The sequence below is a fragment of the Helicoverpa zea genome, chromosome 13 (genome assembly GCF_022581195.2).
Source record: "Helicoverpa zea isolate HzStark_Cry1AcR chromosome 13, ilHelZeax1.1, whole genome shotgun sequence".
Classification (NCBI taxonomy): Eukaryota; Metazoa; Arthropoda; class Insecta; order Lepidoptera; family Noctuidae; genus Helicoverpa; species Helicoverpa zea.
The window spans coordinates 5180423-5198643 of NC_061464.1; the positions used below are offsets into that span (position 1 = coordinate 5180423).

The 18221-nt window shown below is 36.0% G+C and overlaps 2 protein-coding genes across 5 annotated transcripts in view; both read right to left on the minus strand.

The window, feature by feature from the left end:
• Positions 1-3069, minus strand: part of LOC124635867 (AF4/FMR2 family member 1-like) — a 153963-nt gene extending 150894 nt beyond the window's left edge. Inside the window, exon 1 of the mRNA XM_047171819.1 lies at positions 2646-3069. Coding sequence (XP_047027775.1) covers positions 2646-2656 — 11 coding nt within the window. The 5' untranslated portion in view covers positions 2657-3069. The remainder of the gene's footprint in view (positions 1-2645) is intronic.
• Positions 3070-4306: 1237 nt separating this feature from the next.
• LOC124635676 overlaps positions 4307-18221 on the minus strand; it is a 30627-nt gene continuing 16712 nt past the window's right edge. The window contains exons 5-15 of one of the 4 annotated variants that reach the window (XM_047171621.1): positions 14937-15112; positions 13058-14085; positions 11705-11822; positions 10915-11232; positions 10495-10602; positions 9833-10023; positions 9153-9272; positions 8223-8270; positions 6750-6840; positions 6264-6360; positions 4307-5913 (exon numbers count right to left, since the gene is read on the minus strand). In XM_047171621.1, coding sequence (XP_047027577.1) covers positions 5862-5913; positions 6264-6360; positions 6750-6840; positions 8223-8270; positions 9153-9272; positions 9833-10023; positions 10495-10602; positions 10915-11232; positions 11705-11822; positions 13058-14085; positions 14937-15112 — 2347 coding nt within the window. In that variant the 3' untranslated portion in view covers positions 4307-5861. Of the gene's footprint in view, positions 5914-6263; positions 6361-6749; positions 6856-8222; positions 8271-9152; positions 9273-9832; positions 10024-10494; positions 10603-10914; positions 11233-11704; positions 11823-13057; positions 14086-14936; positions 15113-18221 lie in introns of all 4 variants that reach the window. The other 3 variants (XM_047171620.1, XM_047171623.1, XM_047171622.1) reach the window with 3 other exon arrangements.

The following is an 18221-nucleotide window of genomic DNA, read 5'->3' on the forward strand; positions in this document are numbered from 1 at the left end:
TCTTTCAGTGTTAGATAGCCCATTTATCGAGGAAGGCTATAGGCTATATACCATCACGCTAAGACACACGGGAGCGGAGCAGTAACCAAAGATGCGGGTGAAACCGCTGGGGATAGCTAGTAATCTATATATGTTTCTTGTTATAGTATAATGGCAATGGATAGAAAAGAGAGAGAAGAGTAGAAGTCAAGTTTACTCTGCCAACATATAATCAAGTGCTCAATGGATGTTATTAGACGTGAAATCACTAATTCTAAGAATTTGATCTCTCAGTATTGTTTTATTGAATGTTAGGGATTATGAAGTGTTAAGTTTGACAAATGGAAAATTTTATGACACTGTTAACTACTGTTTTACTATGTTATTTTATTTGTTACTTCATTTATATCTGTTTTTATTGGTTTTAGTTTTATATTTAGGAATAATATGATGAGGTAACCGACACATTAAGTATGGATTAAACACAGCTTTGATATCAAACAGCAATTAGTATAAGTTACTAGGTGTTTACCCCATGGTTTCATTCGCCTACCTCCTGTGAAAACTACTGCCTGTACCCAGATAAAATACAGTCTTTGTTACTTAAGGACAATGTAGTTTCCCAACAGTGAATTTGTTTTTAATGATTCAGTAGTTGAGGTTAGGGTACAAAGAAGGAATTAGACAAAAGTAAACTTTCAAAGGAATAGGTACTTAAGTACTGTAATCAAGTGTTTCAAGTTCATGAGTGTTTATGAAATAAATAGTTACTATATATGCAATACATAATTTGTTTCTAACTAAAAGGTTACAGTATAACTGCTTATCTATATTTAATATTTTTGAAACAAATTATGAGTAATGATGATTAGTCAGCTTGGCAACAGATATCTTGTAGGACAATTTAGTTTTCAAAAATGTCATGTATTTAAATTGTTTTTAAAGTGAAGTAGCTAGCTGTTTCTCTTGGTTTTACTTGAGTCCCAAGAACGTTTTCCCATACCCAGGCAAAATATACCTAATGTTACTTGAGGATTGTGTAACTTCACAACAGTGAAAGAGTTTTTCAAATCGATTTAGTAGTTTCGGAGTAAAAATAAACCAAGTAATGGTTCCTCTTTACTATATTAGTATAAGATATACCTACCGTTTATATTGGAACAATAAATTAATTTATTCAAAAAGACTATGTAGTATGTAGTTTCTAATAAATAAATTCAAGTCATTGCTTATGCAGTTAATGTTGTTGCAATAAGCTTGAATAATAATAATTATCATTACAATATGATATGATGTACTGTGAAAATGCTGAAAATCGATCTCAGTGGCGTGCACTTGGAGAGGCCTATGTCCAGCAGTGGACTGCGATAGGCTGATGATGATGATGATAATGTTGATGTACTGTTGTATTCAAAGTATGTAAAATTAAGTAATTACACAAATACTGGCTAGAAAAGTTTCATAATAAAGCTTTTATTTCATTTTAAAGTGTGTTATGTGGAATTAAAATGTTTGTTGTGCTGTGGCTTAAAAGATGTACTTAACGAATAATTACATGTGTAACTTTTATTATTGTAAGAGTTACTTGGAGATTAAATAGTTGGTGATACAAATGTGAATGAATCCTTCATCATCATGATTGACCACAGAGCATCTAGGTCAGATAAATGTGGCAGTGCTTGTCTATAAATGAATTAGTTCAGACAAATTTTGAATCCCATGGAATAAAGAATTGCCTTTCAGATCTCTGGAATAAACTGAGAACAATTTAAAAAATGTTGTGGCTACCTACGTATGTCACATTAATTAAGTTATGATATAATTACCTATACTTACTTACTAGGTATTTAATACAATTTATACTTACTACTGAAATATGCTGAAAAGTTATTATTGTATTTGTTAGAAAATAAATGAATATTTAAATATGCTTGAGTGTAGTTTTAATTTATAATGTTTTGTAACTTTTAAGTCAAATCTTAGTGTGAGGCAACTTATGTTAAGTTACCTCACATGCTGGGTCTAAAACAGTTGTAATGAAATGGCAAATTCTCATTGACAATACCACTAACTGTACCTGTTTTATGAGGGATAAATTAGCAATTTAAATAAATCCAGCTTTATGCTAAGACATGACCAATATGAATACATGAATTTGATCCCTTATCATGCATTTTAAGTTAACATTCATACTGCAAGTTGTAGTCCAAGTAATTAGTATTATAAAAGTAAATAAAGTAAAACAGCAAAAGTAAAGTTTTCATGTATGGATATCTAAACATGGCTATACAACTTGCTCAGTAGAGCATTGTCTCTCTCGCGCGCCTCCAGCCGGGCATATGTCTGTCTCCCTCACTCCCTTCACTCCATGGATAAGAGAAAGTAACAAAAGAAAAAAATAACACATCCCAGCCTCAATACATAGTAGTAACTGCATCCGCATTTATGTTAACTAACTTACACTTTAGAAATAAGCACCCAAAACAAATTATGTAATTAAAGGTCTGTGAGTCAACAAACAACTACTGAGCCTTATAACCTATACTTCCCAAATAACTATACATTCAACTTTCGCAACGGTTCCATAATTATGTTATTAATAGAAGTTACATGTATAATCATAAATGTGTACGATATATAAAGTAAACATAAACAGGTAAACTAACCCTTTCTTCATGAGCCACCTCTGTTGGCCCCAGTTGATAAAAGAACGTTCCAATGAAGAAGACACTCATCCATTTTACGATCACTCATCTATTTACACGATTTATTTAATTTGTGTTTGCACTACTTGTCACAATCAAACTAAAATTCCACTTTTTGCTGCGCTAAACGCAGACGTCATTGACAAACAACCGAAGTGACGAGTTATTGCACGGGATCACATAGTAGATGAAAACACTGCGTATTTTAAGAGCCATTGCATCGATATATCACAATTCTTATCACTTGAGGTTATTACATTACTAATCACTTCGTCTACATCGGTTATTTATAAAAATAAAAAGGTAAAAAGCAAAAATTACTCGTAGACAGCACTCACGACGTCGCACACTCACATAACGTAACGTGCGATTTCGTTCACACACACACACACAACACTACTAAAGTCAAGGTGACAGTTGGGCCGGGGCGCTGGCGTCGTAAAAGTCAGTCCGATTCCAACTCTAGTTTATTTGTCTATTGCAACACTGAGCTTAATTTCCGTATTGTACGGACTTCAAATATTTTTTGTGTTCCACGGTACTAATTAAAATAAACTTTTAGCCTTCCTTTTCTACTTCTTCTTTTCTTTAAGTTTATATTATGTATTGAATTTGCTATTTAAAATCAAGTACAACAGTTCGAATCGGACGGAATGGCGTTTGGCCCATACTGCCTTCCTCAATCATGTATTATAAGTGACTTGATTTATTTCTATATTAAAACTTTTTACTGAATTGAAATTAAACTTCGATTTCTTGACTGCTAAAATAAATTAAACTAAAGCGTGTTGATTTCATGTTTTTTCTTTTGATGAAATACGTACCTAAATGGACATTATTCTCCTTGACATTGAGTTTCATCTAATCATCTTATCATTACCTCACTCCCCAACTTCTAATACTCCAGGGTATCCTGCATGCTGTAAAGGCAAATGGTCTTAACTAAACAAATGACCTATCGAAATTGCCATTATTTTCATTTTCGAGGGAGTAAATGTGAATACGCAAACGTAACGTACTCGTAAATATATTATCTTACATGACAACGTTTATGCATGCATTACCAATGATATCATCTGCATCTGCTGCTGTAAGTTACGTGACTAGTATAGGCCGAGAGGAGTTTCGTTGTGCCCCTTTTTTTGGTAGGGGGGATTTTACATGACCCCGCTCGCTGATGGTACAGCGAAAGGGAGTATCAGACATACTACGTGTTACCCACTGCTAAACACAGATCTCTTTCTAATTCAGATAAGAAATGAGCACCACTCACACCGGATTGTCGATTTCATACTTTTAAGTCCAGAATCCCTGCAGATGATTCAACTGAAAAAAAAATCGGAGCAGTACAGATGGAGTTAATAATTATAGACCCGCGCCTTTGGTGGTCAATCCTCGATGCCCACAGCATCACCTGCGGCGGGTAGTTTGTGAGTACCTCTTCCTCAGATGCAGATATAATTAAAATACATTTCCCTTTCAATAATCATAATAGGAGGGAGGAGCAAACTGGGGGTTATCTCTACTTTTAATTTTTTTATTTTAAATGGAATAGTTTACTGCCATTCAGTATAGCCTTTGTTGTTTGTAGTGTGTTGGGTAAAATATAAATAAAACAAAAGTTCATTAAATACATAGGTTTTATTAGAAAATGAAAACAAAATCCCTTACACTACCTAAATAAGGCACGACGTGTTCAAACAAATCGTGTGGTCGGCAGACGCCGCCCGCTCACGACAGCGGGAACAGAGATTTAGCACACAAATGCACGTAGACTTTCACATAAATCAAACAACCCTATACATATATATGCTGTTTACAAAATATACAATCATAATGCAACCGCGCAGCTATCATTTATTGCTGGTTACAAGAAACTTGCTCACAATACAGTAATTTGGCCGGAAAACATCGATGTATAAACACTAACTTTTGTTTAACAGCATTATAAAAACACATAAAGCATTTGAAACAAGGACGAAAGACGTCGGCTAGGTATACAAGTTTCTTAACCTCGATATGTTAGGTATATGTATTTATAATATTTGATTGATATACAACAACTGGTAGGAAGCAGAGGATTCATAAATTTTAATAAGCTTTACAAATACAGTAACACTGAAATTTACACAATGTACAACAGAATATATTATAAATATACATAAAATTTGTGCTTTCAATGCATGTGTGAAGGTGAGATATAAAATTGGAGCAAAATTTTGATATATTTTTGTATGTTTACAATTTTACTAAAAATACGTGTCAAATGTGTGTGCTGTGTATACAACTTTCTATATTACAATAAGTTAGTATACAAAGGAGCATTATATTAATAATCGTATATAAAGTTATGTCTAAAGCGTGATTAAATTACATGTCCCTATATGATTACAATCTCTATACTGAAACAAAATGCAAAATTCTTACTATGAAATAAATTACTAAACCAACATTTGATACACTACTCACTAAATTTGTAAATAATAATATAGGAATAATATCTTAATTTGTATGTCTTTGTACCAAATCATGATTTAGATTGAAATTTAACAATTTTGAGCTTCATTGACAGTGAGAATGGTGCGAGAGAGCTTTGATCGATGAGAAACTATAAATACAGTTAACAATAGCTAGAGGTTGAAAATGTCCAACTTTTCATCGTCTGAAAAGGTAATTTCGGACCCCTAATGAAAGACATTAGCAAAATTTTCACGTGAAAAATTTTGAATGCCGGAAATTAAAATACAAAGTGATTATAAATTAAGATGAACTCAGACGATATAGTATTTTATCACAACAATAAAAAAAATGAAACGTTCATGAAATTTCGTGAAAATAGAAATGTCGAATAAATTACAAAAATCTCAGATATCAATGTCCACAAAGTTTAACAAATTATTGTCTCCGCATTACTGATACGTGCCCAAAACATTCTCCAAATTGGTCAATACTACATTAACGTTAGAATAATGAGTGTCTAATACTTGGGTAAAAAATATTACCATAAAAAATTGGTTTAAAAATTGTTTTAGTAAAAGCCAAAATGTTGGTTTGTTATATTTTCTAGGCAGTACAAAATTTAGGTAGACACCGTGGTTTTTCAGTCATTTTAGGTGTGTTAGAATTTAGTTAATGCTAGGGGGTTCGTCCCAGCAGGTTGGCACAGCAGGCTAAATGTCAGTAGTGGTCGACGTCAGCCGTGGGCGCCACTGAGTATACCGATGGAGGTCTGTGGGACAAAATGTTAGTAGTGTTAAATAATGTATGACTTCATCTTCAAAATAATTGGTCGGGTTGGATAGTATGCTCAGTAGAGGGATGTTTTATTAATTGCAGATTAGTTTCCCAGTCACCATGATTAAGATGAGTTAACTCATTTATCCAAGTACCTTTTAAAAAAAATTGTTAGGACGCGGGTGTGACCAAGGTACAGTTGTCACTAATAGTGTGTGTGTACAGTTTACTATACAATAATAGAGAATAGTGGAGAATGTGTAGTGAAGAATAACATTGTTTCAGTTTTTAATTTAAAATATTAATATATCAGTGTAAAATATATAACAATGTGTATATTGTTACCGCAGCGCCCGTCGCGGCGCGGGCAGGCGCGAGGGCCGCGGCAGTGCCGACACGCGCTCGACGCCCGACGCCGGCCGCGGCTGCTCTACTACTGCCGCTGGAAATGTTACATGATTTGTTATTAGAAGCTGTAAAATTTCGTTTAAAGAAGGTTTTTTCACGACTTTTTTTATTTTTATTCGAAAACGTCTCTTTAATTTTTTTAGAACGATAAAAACTTTTGTTTAATTCACTCCCGAAGTAATTTACATCTTAACATCAGGTTCTAGCAAATATAGAGCCACCCCAATGTATGATCATTACAACGCTACTAGTTTTGATTTAGTGTTGCCATTTAAAACACTCAGCAATAAAAAACAGGAGCCAAAAATCTATGGCTCTTTAATATAACATCTTTGACGTTTAGATACTAAAACGAATTTATATTTGTTCTAACTCTTATATAGCAGTTTTCAAGGCCCATCTTATGTACAAAATGAAACTTACGTGGTTGTATCTTAGGCGCGGGCCCAGACGCTGGCCTAGAGATGCGCAGCTGTCCCGCCGTCGCTATCGAGTACGGCCGGCTAGTGGGGGGCTGTAATACGTCACACTAACATATAATATTGATAGATTAGTATTGCTTTGTAAATGTTAGTCTTACACCACAGGTGAGTTAGTAACCTCAACCATAGTTATTGCTGTGAAAGTTAAGTGACTTACTTTGTTTAGTGTTTAGTTTTGTGATTAAAATATGCATTTAGTGGTCGACTTAGTATTATTTAAGCAATAGCGTTGGTGATGAAAAAGAAGTGTATCACGGAATTAATTAGAAGAGAAAAAGAATAGTTGCTTGAATTAAAAATCTCAAAGGGTGAAAGACAGATTTGGGTAGAAGAAGTATTTGTGTAAAAGCAACAAGTTAAGAGTAATAGTTCCAAGCTATAATAATCAGGAATACATCCTAAAGCAACACAAAGTTCTACAACAGAATAATCTACTCACTAATCATTCTAAACATATTTATCAGTGTTCCATGGCCAAAATATACTGATGTCAAATCATTGTTAAAAGCAAAGTCGATAAGATTTCATTTTATGATATAATAAATTCTAATAAACTTCTTATTTTTATCGATAGTTCCTATCGACATACGCCTCATCTCTAGACTCTTCTAAAGAAACTGATATGGAGGATAGTGTAAAACCAGACATCGGATTAAATGCATCACAGAATGCATATTTGCATCTGCAAATGCTTATAATACGATACCTTCTCATCACACAAGCACAACAAATAACACATAAGCCAATTTCAAAGCATTCGGTAAAGCGTATGAATAAGCAGATGATAAACATTACAGTATTCGACATCAGTATACCTTGAGTCAACATACAATATACTAATCTCTTGTATACAGTGGCCCATTTCTTTTCATTTCATTTTGCGATGTTATGTGATGTATCAAACACTGCTGCTTCAAAACATAGATAAGCTTTTCAGTGAAAACCATAGCCGGATCACTTGATGAACTCCATCATCTGCCTAGCCTGTTCCCAACTAAGTTGGAATCAGCTTCCAGTCTAACCGGATGCATGCTAAGTCTCAGTAATGTAGATTGGACTTACTGCTTATATGATCACCTCGACCCAGTTACCGGGGCAACCCATTTGTAAAACTATTTGTCAGACTTATTAAGGTGATCGGCACAGCGTGTTTTTCTTATGTCTGCTGTCATCTCCTAAGTAACAATCTTTCTAGCCATGCTGACTTTCACACAATCTATTCTCCAATAATTTCAATATATTTTGGTCATCCCCTTCCACAATATTCATCCACCTTCATGCTCTTCTTTCTCACAACATGATCCCGAGCTATGACTATAACATCTACAATGTTAATTAACTGGTGCATAGAAACAAGTATGGTGAACAAGCATGGGCCACTGTATACGCTAGTGTAAATATGATGGACACTCACGGGCAGATGATGGTTGCGCATGGGCACCGGCGCGACGCTCGCTCGCAGCTGTCGTGGGAGTTAGTCACCGCGTTAGTGCGATACAGATACCACGTTCAATGTGAGCCCGGATAATTGCAATGTTTGATAAATACAACTATAACTATCTGACTAGTATTTTTGTATAACATAAAGATATAAGTGTAACAATTTGATTACCAAAATTGGCTTTTTAGGAAATGATTTTATTAATTTAGTCCCCATTTAAATCAGACCTCATAATTATTATGACCTATTTTTTTTTGGATAGTCACAAGTTACATGTGCCTTGCCTTTAGAATAATTATTCTCTTCTTATGTGATAATGCTTTCTTAAATAATGGTATTCTTTGAATATTTTAATAAATAATTTAGGACGAAGTGTACAATATTATAAAAACAAATTAGTCCTCAGTCGGGTGACTTCAATATACTTGAACTAAGACATTCCGGTCACATTGAACGGGTTTAACATATTCATTTATGATATTAGTTTAATTATTCATAAGTAAGTAATGTATGAAAACATAAAAGACACGTTTTAGACACAATGTAATGACGAACACATTGATATTAGGACAAATATTAATGCTATTTTACCAACACCATTTATTACCAAACATGGAAACAGAAAAAAAGAACTTTAACTTAATATTAATTAAAAATGAATCTTGTATTTATCAATATTATAAATAATAAAATAAAATTATTAAAATATTATTTTATATAATTATAAATAAAATTTTATTTTATACTTATAAGAAACCTTAGCTTCAATTTTTTTTTTCTTTAAACGTAACTCTCAAAAGCATTAAAAAAAAATCAACACCACAAACCCCCCAGAAAATCTTTAACACTTCAAAACTTTTTCAATCTAATTCAACCAAATCTCGTATAACGTTAAATACTTACATCTCTGGGTGCAACCAACTGACTTTGCGGTCGTTCTCTCCTCAAAGTCTCGGTGCCTTGTCGGACAAGCGGCGGCGTCGGGGGGACCTCGGCCTTAGCAGCCTGTCTGTCTTCTAACTTCTGAAATTTTATAGGTAATCGCTTGGGAAAGTGCGCTTGCAAACATGCGGTGTGTTGCATGCTTATATTAAGGGTAAAGACTGAGAATATAAGAAGAAAGATTATGCTGAATATAAAAGGATAGGAGTCAAAATGCTCGCTAAATAAAATGAATTGGAATGTTCATGGAGAACAAAATGACAGGCGGAGATGTCATAACGGCTAATCTCTTAAGAATGTAGGGCGCCAAAATGCTGGTGTTCGGGGGACGAGAAACGTTACTAGCTTCGCTCGCTGTCATAAGCCTTCTTTGGAATCCACTTTTTTGTAATACCAAAAATCATTTACAGATATCTCAAAGAAGTCAACCGCCTCGTTAGTTCACTGGCAACTGATCGTTATGGCCATATCTACCGTATGTATTTGACGTAGAGGGCGCCTGACATACCTGCATTACGGCATTTGCGCAGTTGGCTAGTCTCCTTACATGAGAACAACCGCCGTAGTCGATAATCGGCTAAGAGGACATCATGGCATCTCCGCTCATCTTTCCATCTATGTATAATCTATAGTATACTCACATGTGCATGATGCGGCACGGCAACAGTGTAGGAGTCGGTGGCGATGGGCGGCACGGGGGCGGCGGGCGCGGCGGGGGCGGTGGGGCTGAGCGCGGGGTTGGACGCGTACACGCCGCGCCGCACCATGGTTCGGCCCCCGAGCGAGAGCCCGCGGCTCGCGACTGCTACGCCGGACGCTGCTGGTGTGGCTGCTGTGTTGTCACCGTAAAAATGTTCATAGTTACAAACTGTCATTTTTTTATTGCTCACATCGAAGAGCTCCACTCGCTTATACAAACAATGTGAACTCGTGAGAGAGGGTCAGCTATCGCTGGCCGCCAACTTCTAGCCTATCCCACAAGTATGCTCTTTTGTAAGGAAGCTGCTTCAAAAGTTGACATGAAAAAAGTACGCGGAGTTAAGATACGCGCCATGTGCTTAATGCAGCGATGGCTCTCAAAATGAATTTTTGATAATTTTCCTGCCCTTTTTAAAATGGGCTAAGAAAAAAATCTCCAAAAATTGTTGGAAAGATTGTGTGACATAATGCTTGTTTTCTGTTTAATTTATGGTAAATAGAAATAATTTACTATCAAAATAACCATTAAAACGTAGTGCTCAAAATAATAATGGTCCATGAGTAAACCATGACAGAAATAAAACTTTGTAAATGAAATTCTTACCGGGTATCCTATTTAGTTCCCTATGTGAACTATACTGTCTTAGTTTAGACGTAGGAAGACTTGTTTTCCTCGGCACAGCTGCGGGTGGGACCATGGAACCGTATGACGCTAAAATTGAAAATAAAAAAAAATGATGAAGAAATTAAAAAAATCTTGCCAGTGAAGTAAATTTTGTGATTATGATGAAACATATTTGTAAGCTTATGGTATATGAATAGTGCATAAAATGACAAATTGACTCCTGTATAAAAAAAAAATATGCCAATATTCAAGTGGCTCTAAAGAATGTCGATATATTAGAACCAAACCCGTTAAATAATTGCACCTCTCAACTTCAATCAAAAAGCTTCACAAAAAACTCCTGAAAAAACAAACTTTCCCGGCAGTCGGGTAAAAAGCAGTTTATGAAATGTGACTTACCAGCAGAAGGTATAACCCTAGTAGGTTTAGGCACGACACTGGGCGCGAACATTTTCTTATCCGGACTCGCTTTCCCCGCCATAATATCCCTTTTAGCCGAACTCTTTTTCACCATAGTCGCACTATTTATTATAGTAGTATTATGCATATCGTAAGTGCGTTCCAAACCCGATGTATTGACACTCGCCACTTTAGTCACCGTGTAAGATTTATCATCTATCATATCGTATATCGGTGATATTGTGTTGTGCAAATTCAGCAGATCGTTTTTGGCGCCTTTTCGCATTGTCATTAAAGGTGTGGACGCGATTTGTGGCCCTGGAATGAGAATGTGTGAATATGACAAGCGTTTGTGCTTTGTTTTATTACACCAGTAAATATATAAGCACCCATGTGAGACATATTGGAGTTAAAATAAATGTCGATGACAGCTTGTTTACACCTAAAAAAATGTGATCGTAATGCAGTACATTCATTTTTATTTATCCCATGCATTTTTGCGACAACCATAGATGGCGATGTTGACTAAAAAATTGAAGTAAAAAGTTATAACGAAAAAAAAAAACATATTTTTTATTCTCACACAATCGAATAACAACAAGAATGTTACTGCATATTTTTTTTGTTTAAAGTCTTTTTAGTATTTTCTTTTTTTTTAGTTCTTTTTTGTCAACATCCTATCATCATCCCCTCTAGCCATAATAATATGCTTTTGCCACCAAATTATTGGCATCACCCCGTGACAATCACCCCCGCACTATAACCCCACATGGTGTCGGTCAATACTCACGAGTGTCGTGATTGGGCAGCGTGTCGGGCACGGAGTCGGGCGGGCTGGACGAGCTGAAGGTGCCGGTGTCCGTGCTCTCGCTCGACCCCACCATCGCTCGCTCTTGGGAACCCCACTCCTGGAATACGGGTTTATTTAGTTTACATTAATTTGTCTCAGAAAAAGGTTAAAACAGTAACCACTGGTAAGTACTTCCAACCTAGGACAATTCTAAATAAATTACTTGCTCATGAAAACATTACCATTCAAAGTTATGTCCCAAGATCATAGTAATACGGCCTGTACGGTATATCGGTATAGATAGTTCAACTCAGATTTGCGCGCGGCCCTATGTGTGCGTCGGCTTGTAAATATACAACTTTCATTCGTGTGACAGTGACGTCGTCCGAGCATGACGTGTTCTTATCGCTTTTTGTTATGGGTACAGTCGTTTACGAAAATGTCTAGTTCTTCACGGAGAAAATGTTTAAGGAGTCAGGTAGCGTTTCAAAAAATGAAACAACATTCAAAGCTTTTTATTATTACATTTTACAGTTTTTCATTATTTTCTCATAAGTTTTTTCAAATTGACGTTGACAGTATCTAAGAAATAAATGAGGTGAAATATCTAAGATGAATTAAATACTCCTTACATATTTTCTAGATCTCGGGGTACGCGGACAATAAATAAAAGTGTGGACTAAGAATGTAAAAAGACGTATAATCTAGTATAATAATGTAAACAAAATGTGTGAGGAATTTTAAAAAATAATATTGCTTCGCATAATGTCGACCAAAATAAGACGGAAATAATGAAACTCATAAATGAACGTTTAAGTCATATTGATGAAGGGATGTTGGGTAATACTTGTCGACATGTACAAAAGAAAAATACTATAGACATTTTGACATGGAGTCAAAATTTATAATTTACCTCGGTGAGAGTAGCGAATCCGACAATTCATCATTTGATTTTTCAAGTAGCGATTCAGAATCATTATAAATAAATAAACATTAAATTACGTAATAACTGTTTTTCTTTAAACAGCCGTAACCCCTAAATAACTGTATTTGTACCCGACTGTACCTCTTGTCACGCACACAAAGTCACTGTGTATGTACAAGGGTTACCCACACATAAGGCCGCGCGCAAGACTGAGTTGAACTTACTATATATATTTTTAGTGGGTCAGTTTGACGCGTGGTTTCAGCTAATATGTACTTCATAAGTATTTGCAGTGTAATCTGATAATTAATTTATGTGATGGTAAAGCCACACTGCGCTATAGATACATAGCTTCCCAAGCTATAGAATGGACTATGTACTATTATTTCGAACATAATAAAATTTAAGATAAATAAAACATTACATACCCGAGCATCATGCTGTAGCGTCCTATCGCCAACATCAATTAAATTAAGGGTAGCCGAATTAATATCTATGATTTGTTTATCGTCTGACTTCACGTACACAACCGTTGTATCCATGGCGCTTGCCTTGGGCGTGAGTTTCTTAAACGTAGCATTTCTTTTGGGGGTCTCTCTAGTGGGCTCTTCCTGTCTATCGAAACCATTACCGGTGCCGTTCAGCGGTCTCCGCCGCGCCAGCAACTCTGAAGCGTTCTCCATACTCTGTCGCGGCACTGTGATAGTCTGGTTCGGCAACTGAATGGTCTTGATAGGCGAAGTGTCCACGGGAGCTGGTACCGTCTTCTCAGGCTCCGTCGGCAACGCCTTCCGAGCCATCGACAACTTCTGACGGGCCTGAATGATCTCATTCAACTCCTGCTTCCCCAAAGTAACGTTCAAACTATTCCGCCCAATATCCTCAGGCTTCTGCATCCCCATATCTTTGTAAAACGCGTCGTCAGTTTCGAAATTTTCTTTTTCAGCGTCATTATCTCTTCTGAACCTATTATTAGAGTAGTGTAAGGTGATCGTCTCCGCCATTTCTGGGTTCGGCTTAGGTATTACTTTCGGCGAGTCTTTCTTGTCGGAGTTTTCGTTTAGAATTTTGGCGGTGTCAATCTGGCAGGCTTCCTCGCGGGATTTTGTGTAGCTTTCGGAGTTTCTGATGGCTGATTCTCGTTTCGTGAAGCTGTTGTATAGGGTGCATCGGGGCCTTGCGGACAGGAGTTTTTCGGACTGTTCGAGGTGTGTGAAGGTAGCTGAGCTGAAGATGTTGGAGTCTGTGGTGTCTTTGGGTTTGGAGGTGTTAGAGATTACGTAGGAAGAGTTGACGGAGCTTACGAGGCTTGGAGGTAGGGAGTCCATAAAGCTATCGTTGTCGGGATAAGTAGTTTGTGAGAGGAAGCTGGTGCTCATGTCCTTTTCGTCAAGTATACTGAGCGTCATACTTGTCATCATAGGATCGATGCTGTCGCGCCCTGACATTGGAAGCCCTGGAAATTGAGATAGTTACTTTGTAAATGGGGAATTAACTTGGATACCTAGGTCAACATCATCAAACATACACTAAAGTTATATCTCGTAAGTCGACCTATTCATTATAAAAGCCTAACATAATCAGAGTATGTATCGATGTGTTACCTATCTATACCAAATTCCATTCCTGATACAAAACTAATGCCTACATACACTTTAGTTATCAAGATACAACTACACATTTTGCACCATACATCAAATATTACACACATCAATCTAGTAAAGCATAGTACATAACACCGACAATGTAACTTCCCCATCCTAACAGGTTATGTTCGACGCAGCGAGGCGGCAGCACGGCTGTTGTGCAACCGCCCTAATGCGTAATACTTATATGTAAAGTGGACCATGGCTGCGATCCTTATGAAGTGATGTTACTTCATTGATTTATGAGTATAGACTACCGCTTACTACTGGTATAGTAGGGTAATTTATCGATAGCTGATCATTGTCCTTTAATTTCGTTTTTTTTTGTTAAAAATAGCATGCTTATCCACAATATGGCCTTAGTTTACTCAAGTATGTGAATGATATCAGACATATTTTAGGTGACGGGAAAATAAAATACAAAAAGTTTTTTTTTTGCGGGTTCTTCTCTATGGAACCAATGTTTTGGCTGTTACTTAGAACAAATCTACGCTTAGGCAAATAGGTTCCGAATCGACTGATTAACATACGTTTTGACATAAGTGTGTTTTGTTCATAAGTGCCTGTCCATGGTCTTATACATTACATACTCAATTTGATTTGTAATAAACTTTTGATTTGAAGATACTTAATTTAATGATTTAACCGTAATAAATCTCACCCGAATCCTTATGCGAAGGCATAGACTTCCGACTATCCATAGACTCGGCGTTGAACGTTCCAGAACTCTCCATGAGCAGTGAAGAGACCAGACTGGGCGGAGACATGCGCATTAGCGACTCGCCACTCTGATACATACTGAGACTGGGGCGCTCGTTTAACATGTTTGTTAAACCTCTGTAATTTAAAAGGAGAAGAATAAAAGTTATAAACAATATTTGAAAATGTTGTAATGTTGCTACTACAAGAAATAGGAAGATGATGATAAACATGTAACTTAATTAAGATCCAAAAAGGGTCATTATGCGCCACAACTTTTTTTACTTAGAAATCTGCCTTATAGAAAGATTGCTTAGTCAAATTGTTGTTGTAGTTGTCCTCAGGTAATCCATTTGGAAAAGCTGTTCACAATACTGACCCTTTGTTGGAATACACTGGGTTTGTTGGCTGAAACTTGTCTCTTACACGAGGTAATTAAAATGAAATTAGAAATCAGAGTTATTGCTAGAAACAGAACCTAAATTTGAGTTCACTGACCTCAACTTTCTGAAACCAGTTTACAGTAAGGTCACTGATCAATAACCCTGATAAATTATTTATATTAAGTTGATAAACATTTATTGATCAATCTATATAACAGTATCACAGATACTAACTATTCTGGTTCCTAAGCTCATCAGAAAAAAAATAAACGGCATATTCGACATCCTCCAAGAAAGCAACTTAAATGCCTGCTTCCATTAGTATCTAAAATCATCTAGGTACCTCAAATAAGAGACCAAATCATCAAAAAGCAAACCATAGACCCAAGCTAGCGAGCCTCAACTGTTAGAAGCAATGTTAGCACAAAAACCATGGAGAACAAAATGACTAGCGGAGATGTCATAACGCAATATCTCTTTAGTACCGCGCCAAAATGCGGGTGTTCGAGGGACGAGGAACGTTACTTGCTCCACGCTCATACGCTTTAATGAGAACCCACTCATTAAAAAAAAAGAACACCAATCAATCAAGATCAATCTTTGACAGATCGGGTTTGATTTGACACGAAACCCGAACTTCGTTAGTTCTAGTAACTGATCACGACTGTTTGACTACAAGAAGGCGCCTAACCTACATTTCTTATGGCATCTCCGCTATGTTTCCTTCCTCCGTGACAAAACCGTACGCTCCCAAACAGTATTAAGCTAAAATAACCTAAAACAGTGGAGTGCCGTGTTCGGGGCGGCTGTCACTCCGTAACACCGCACTTGCGCATGCGCCAGTTTGACGTACAAACTGAATATCCACCTGGGTAAACATCATGCAATATTGTCAGTAGAATGCTGGATGCTTTATTTAATGTTTTAGATAAATGTCTTGTATTATGTATGATGGTTTACTGAGATGGAGATAGCATGGGGCTGTTAAGCTAAGGAACAAAATGAGTTATGTTATGTCTAAATGAGTTTTGTAAGGAATAATCTGAAACCAAACATGATACAGTTCTAGCCAAACGTTTTGTCGTCTCGGCACATTGCGCGTGTCGCTGCGCAGATAAGATTTTTTGGTATTATTGGGAAGCGTAGAGGCCTCGTGCGCCATTAAGTTTTGCGAGAATCATTATGTATATCCCAGGATCACTCTAATTAATAATATGGAAAGTAAGTTTTGAAATTCATTCCAATACATTTAATAAAACAAAAATAAAATGTATTTTAAATAAGAATATATTTACAATACTTGATCAAACGCCATTGTTCACACATCAAAAGTAAAAGTATCATAAGCGCTGCCATACAAAAGCAAAATAAAAAAGCACTGTGTTTAGATCCGCCTTTTCCTACTTTCCCTTTCTTACACACTGGAATCAATGCTTAGTCATGCACGGTAATTAATGAGAACGATAAAGAGATAAGCTTTTGTTTCATAGACATAAGCCAATTACTTATTTGGGAAACCATTAACTATTTAGGCATAAATATTTGTCAAATCTAAACTACATAGGGATTTACAATAACTAAACAAAAAATAACTATTTTGACTCCTTTAAATATCTCAAACTTTATTTAAAATAAGTATTGAAATATCGCTTTTTCTCAGGTGCGAAAATTACATTATCGTTGCGATTCTAATGTCCGTCGCTAAGAAGGTCAATCGCTTCGAATATCATTTCTCGATGATGATAATGAGTGTCCTATTTTCTTGAAAGGTTTTGTTCTACTTACTGGACATGATTGTATTTGATAATACGTGCAATTAAGCACATTTGTAAGTATATCTGGTGTTTTTAAAATATCTAAGAAAAATCATAAGAAAAAGCGTCGAGGAAGTCGTTAGAAGTTGCAAGGAATGACACTTTTTTTAGATGCAGAAAGCATTTATTTAAAAATAACATAGATCTACAAAACATTTGTATTTTTATTCCCAAAGTACATCTACAAAAACTTATACTACATTCATAATGTTTAATTTTCATGAGTAAATGATGTAGCTAATCCGAATGATTTCCTCAAGCTAACCCAATCTACTAAACAAAATAAACAAGATGCATAGTCCATAGACAACGCCGTGCCCTCATTAATGATGTAACACGTTTAGTCCAAATTCACAACACAATAGTGACGCTCTCGGCGCCATTTATATTTTTAGATCCTACTCGAGTTGTATCGAACTGTATCATTAGTATGCATTGTTTTCATATTAATTGATAGCACTTTTTACGTTAACGTTTAATCGATATCGCTTTTTAAAAACAATCGATAAACTGTAGATTTCAATAACCTGTTGATCAAATCTGTTGTTTTGCGATTAGAAACTAAAATTTGACTCAAGTCAATACGGAGATTTGAATTATTTATGTATTGTATTTTCTATGGACCCTAGTTGCTTTAATTAAGGAACAAATCTATACTTATATTATAAAGAGGAAAACTTTGTTTGTTTGTTTGGTTGTAATGAATAGGCTCAAAAACTACTGGACCGCTTTTTAAAATTCTTTCACCATTCGAAAGCTACATTATCCACGAGTAACATAGGCTATATTTTATCCCGGTACGGGCAGTAGTTACCACGGGACGCGGGTAAAACCGCGGGAAAACGGCTAGTAAGATATATGAGGCTGAAGTCAAAGTTCAATCTCTCATCGCGAACAACGGACAGTTCGGTTATTGAAATTCACAGTTAATCGAGTCTCTATTATTTCAAAGTGATATCGATTTCAAGCTGTAGTTTAAATTAAAAGCTTTTATTGTATTAGGAGACACGTGCCGCGTGTCTAGGAAGCCTTATAGGCTTTGTATTAGGC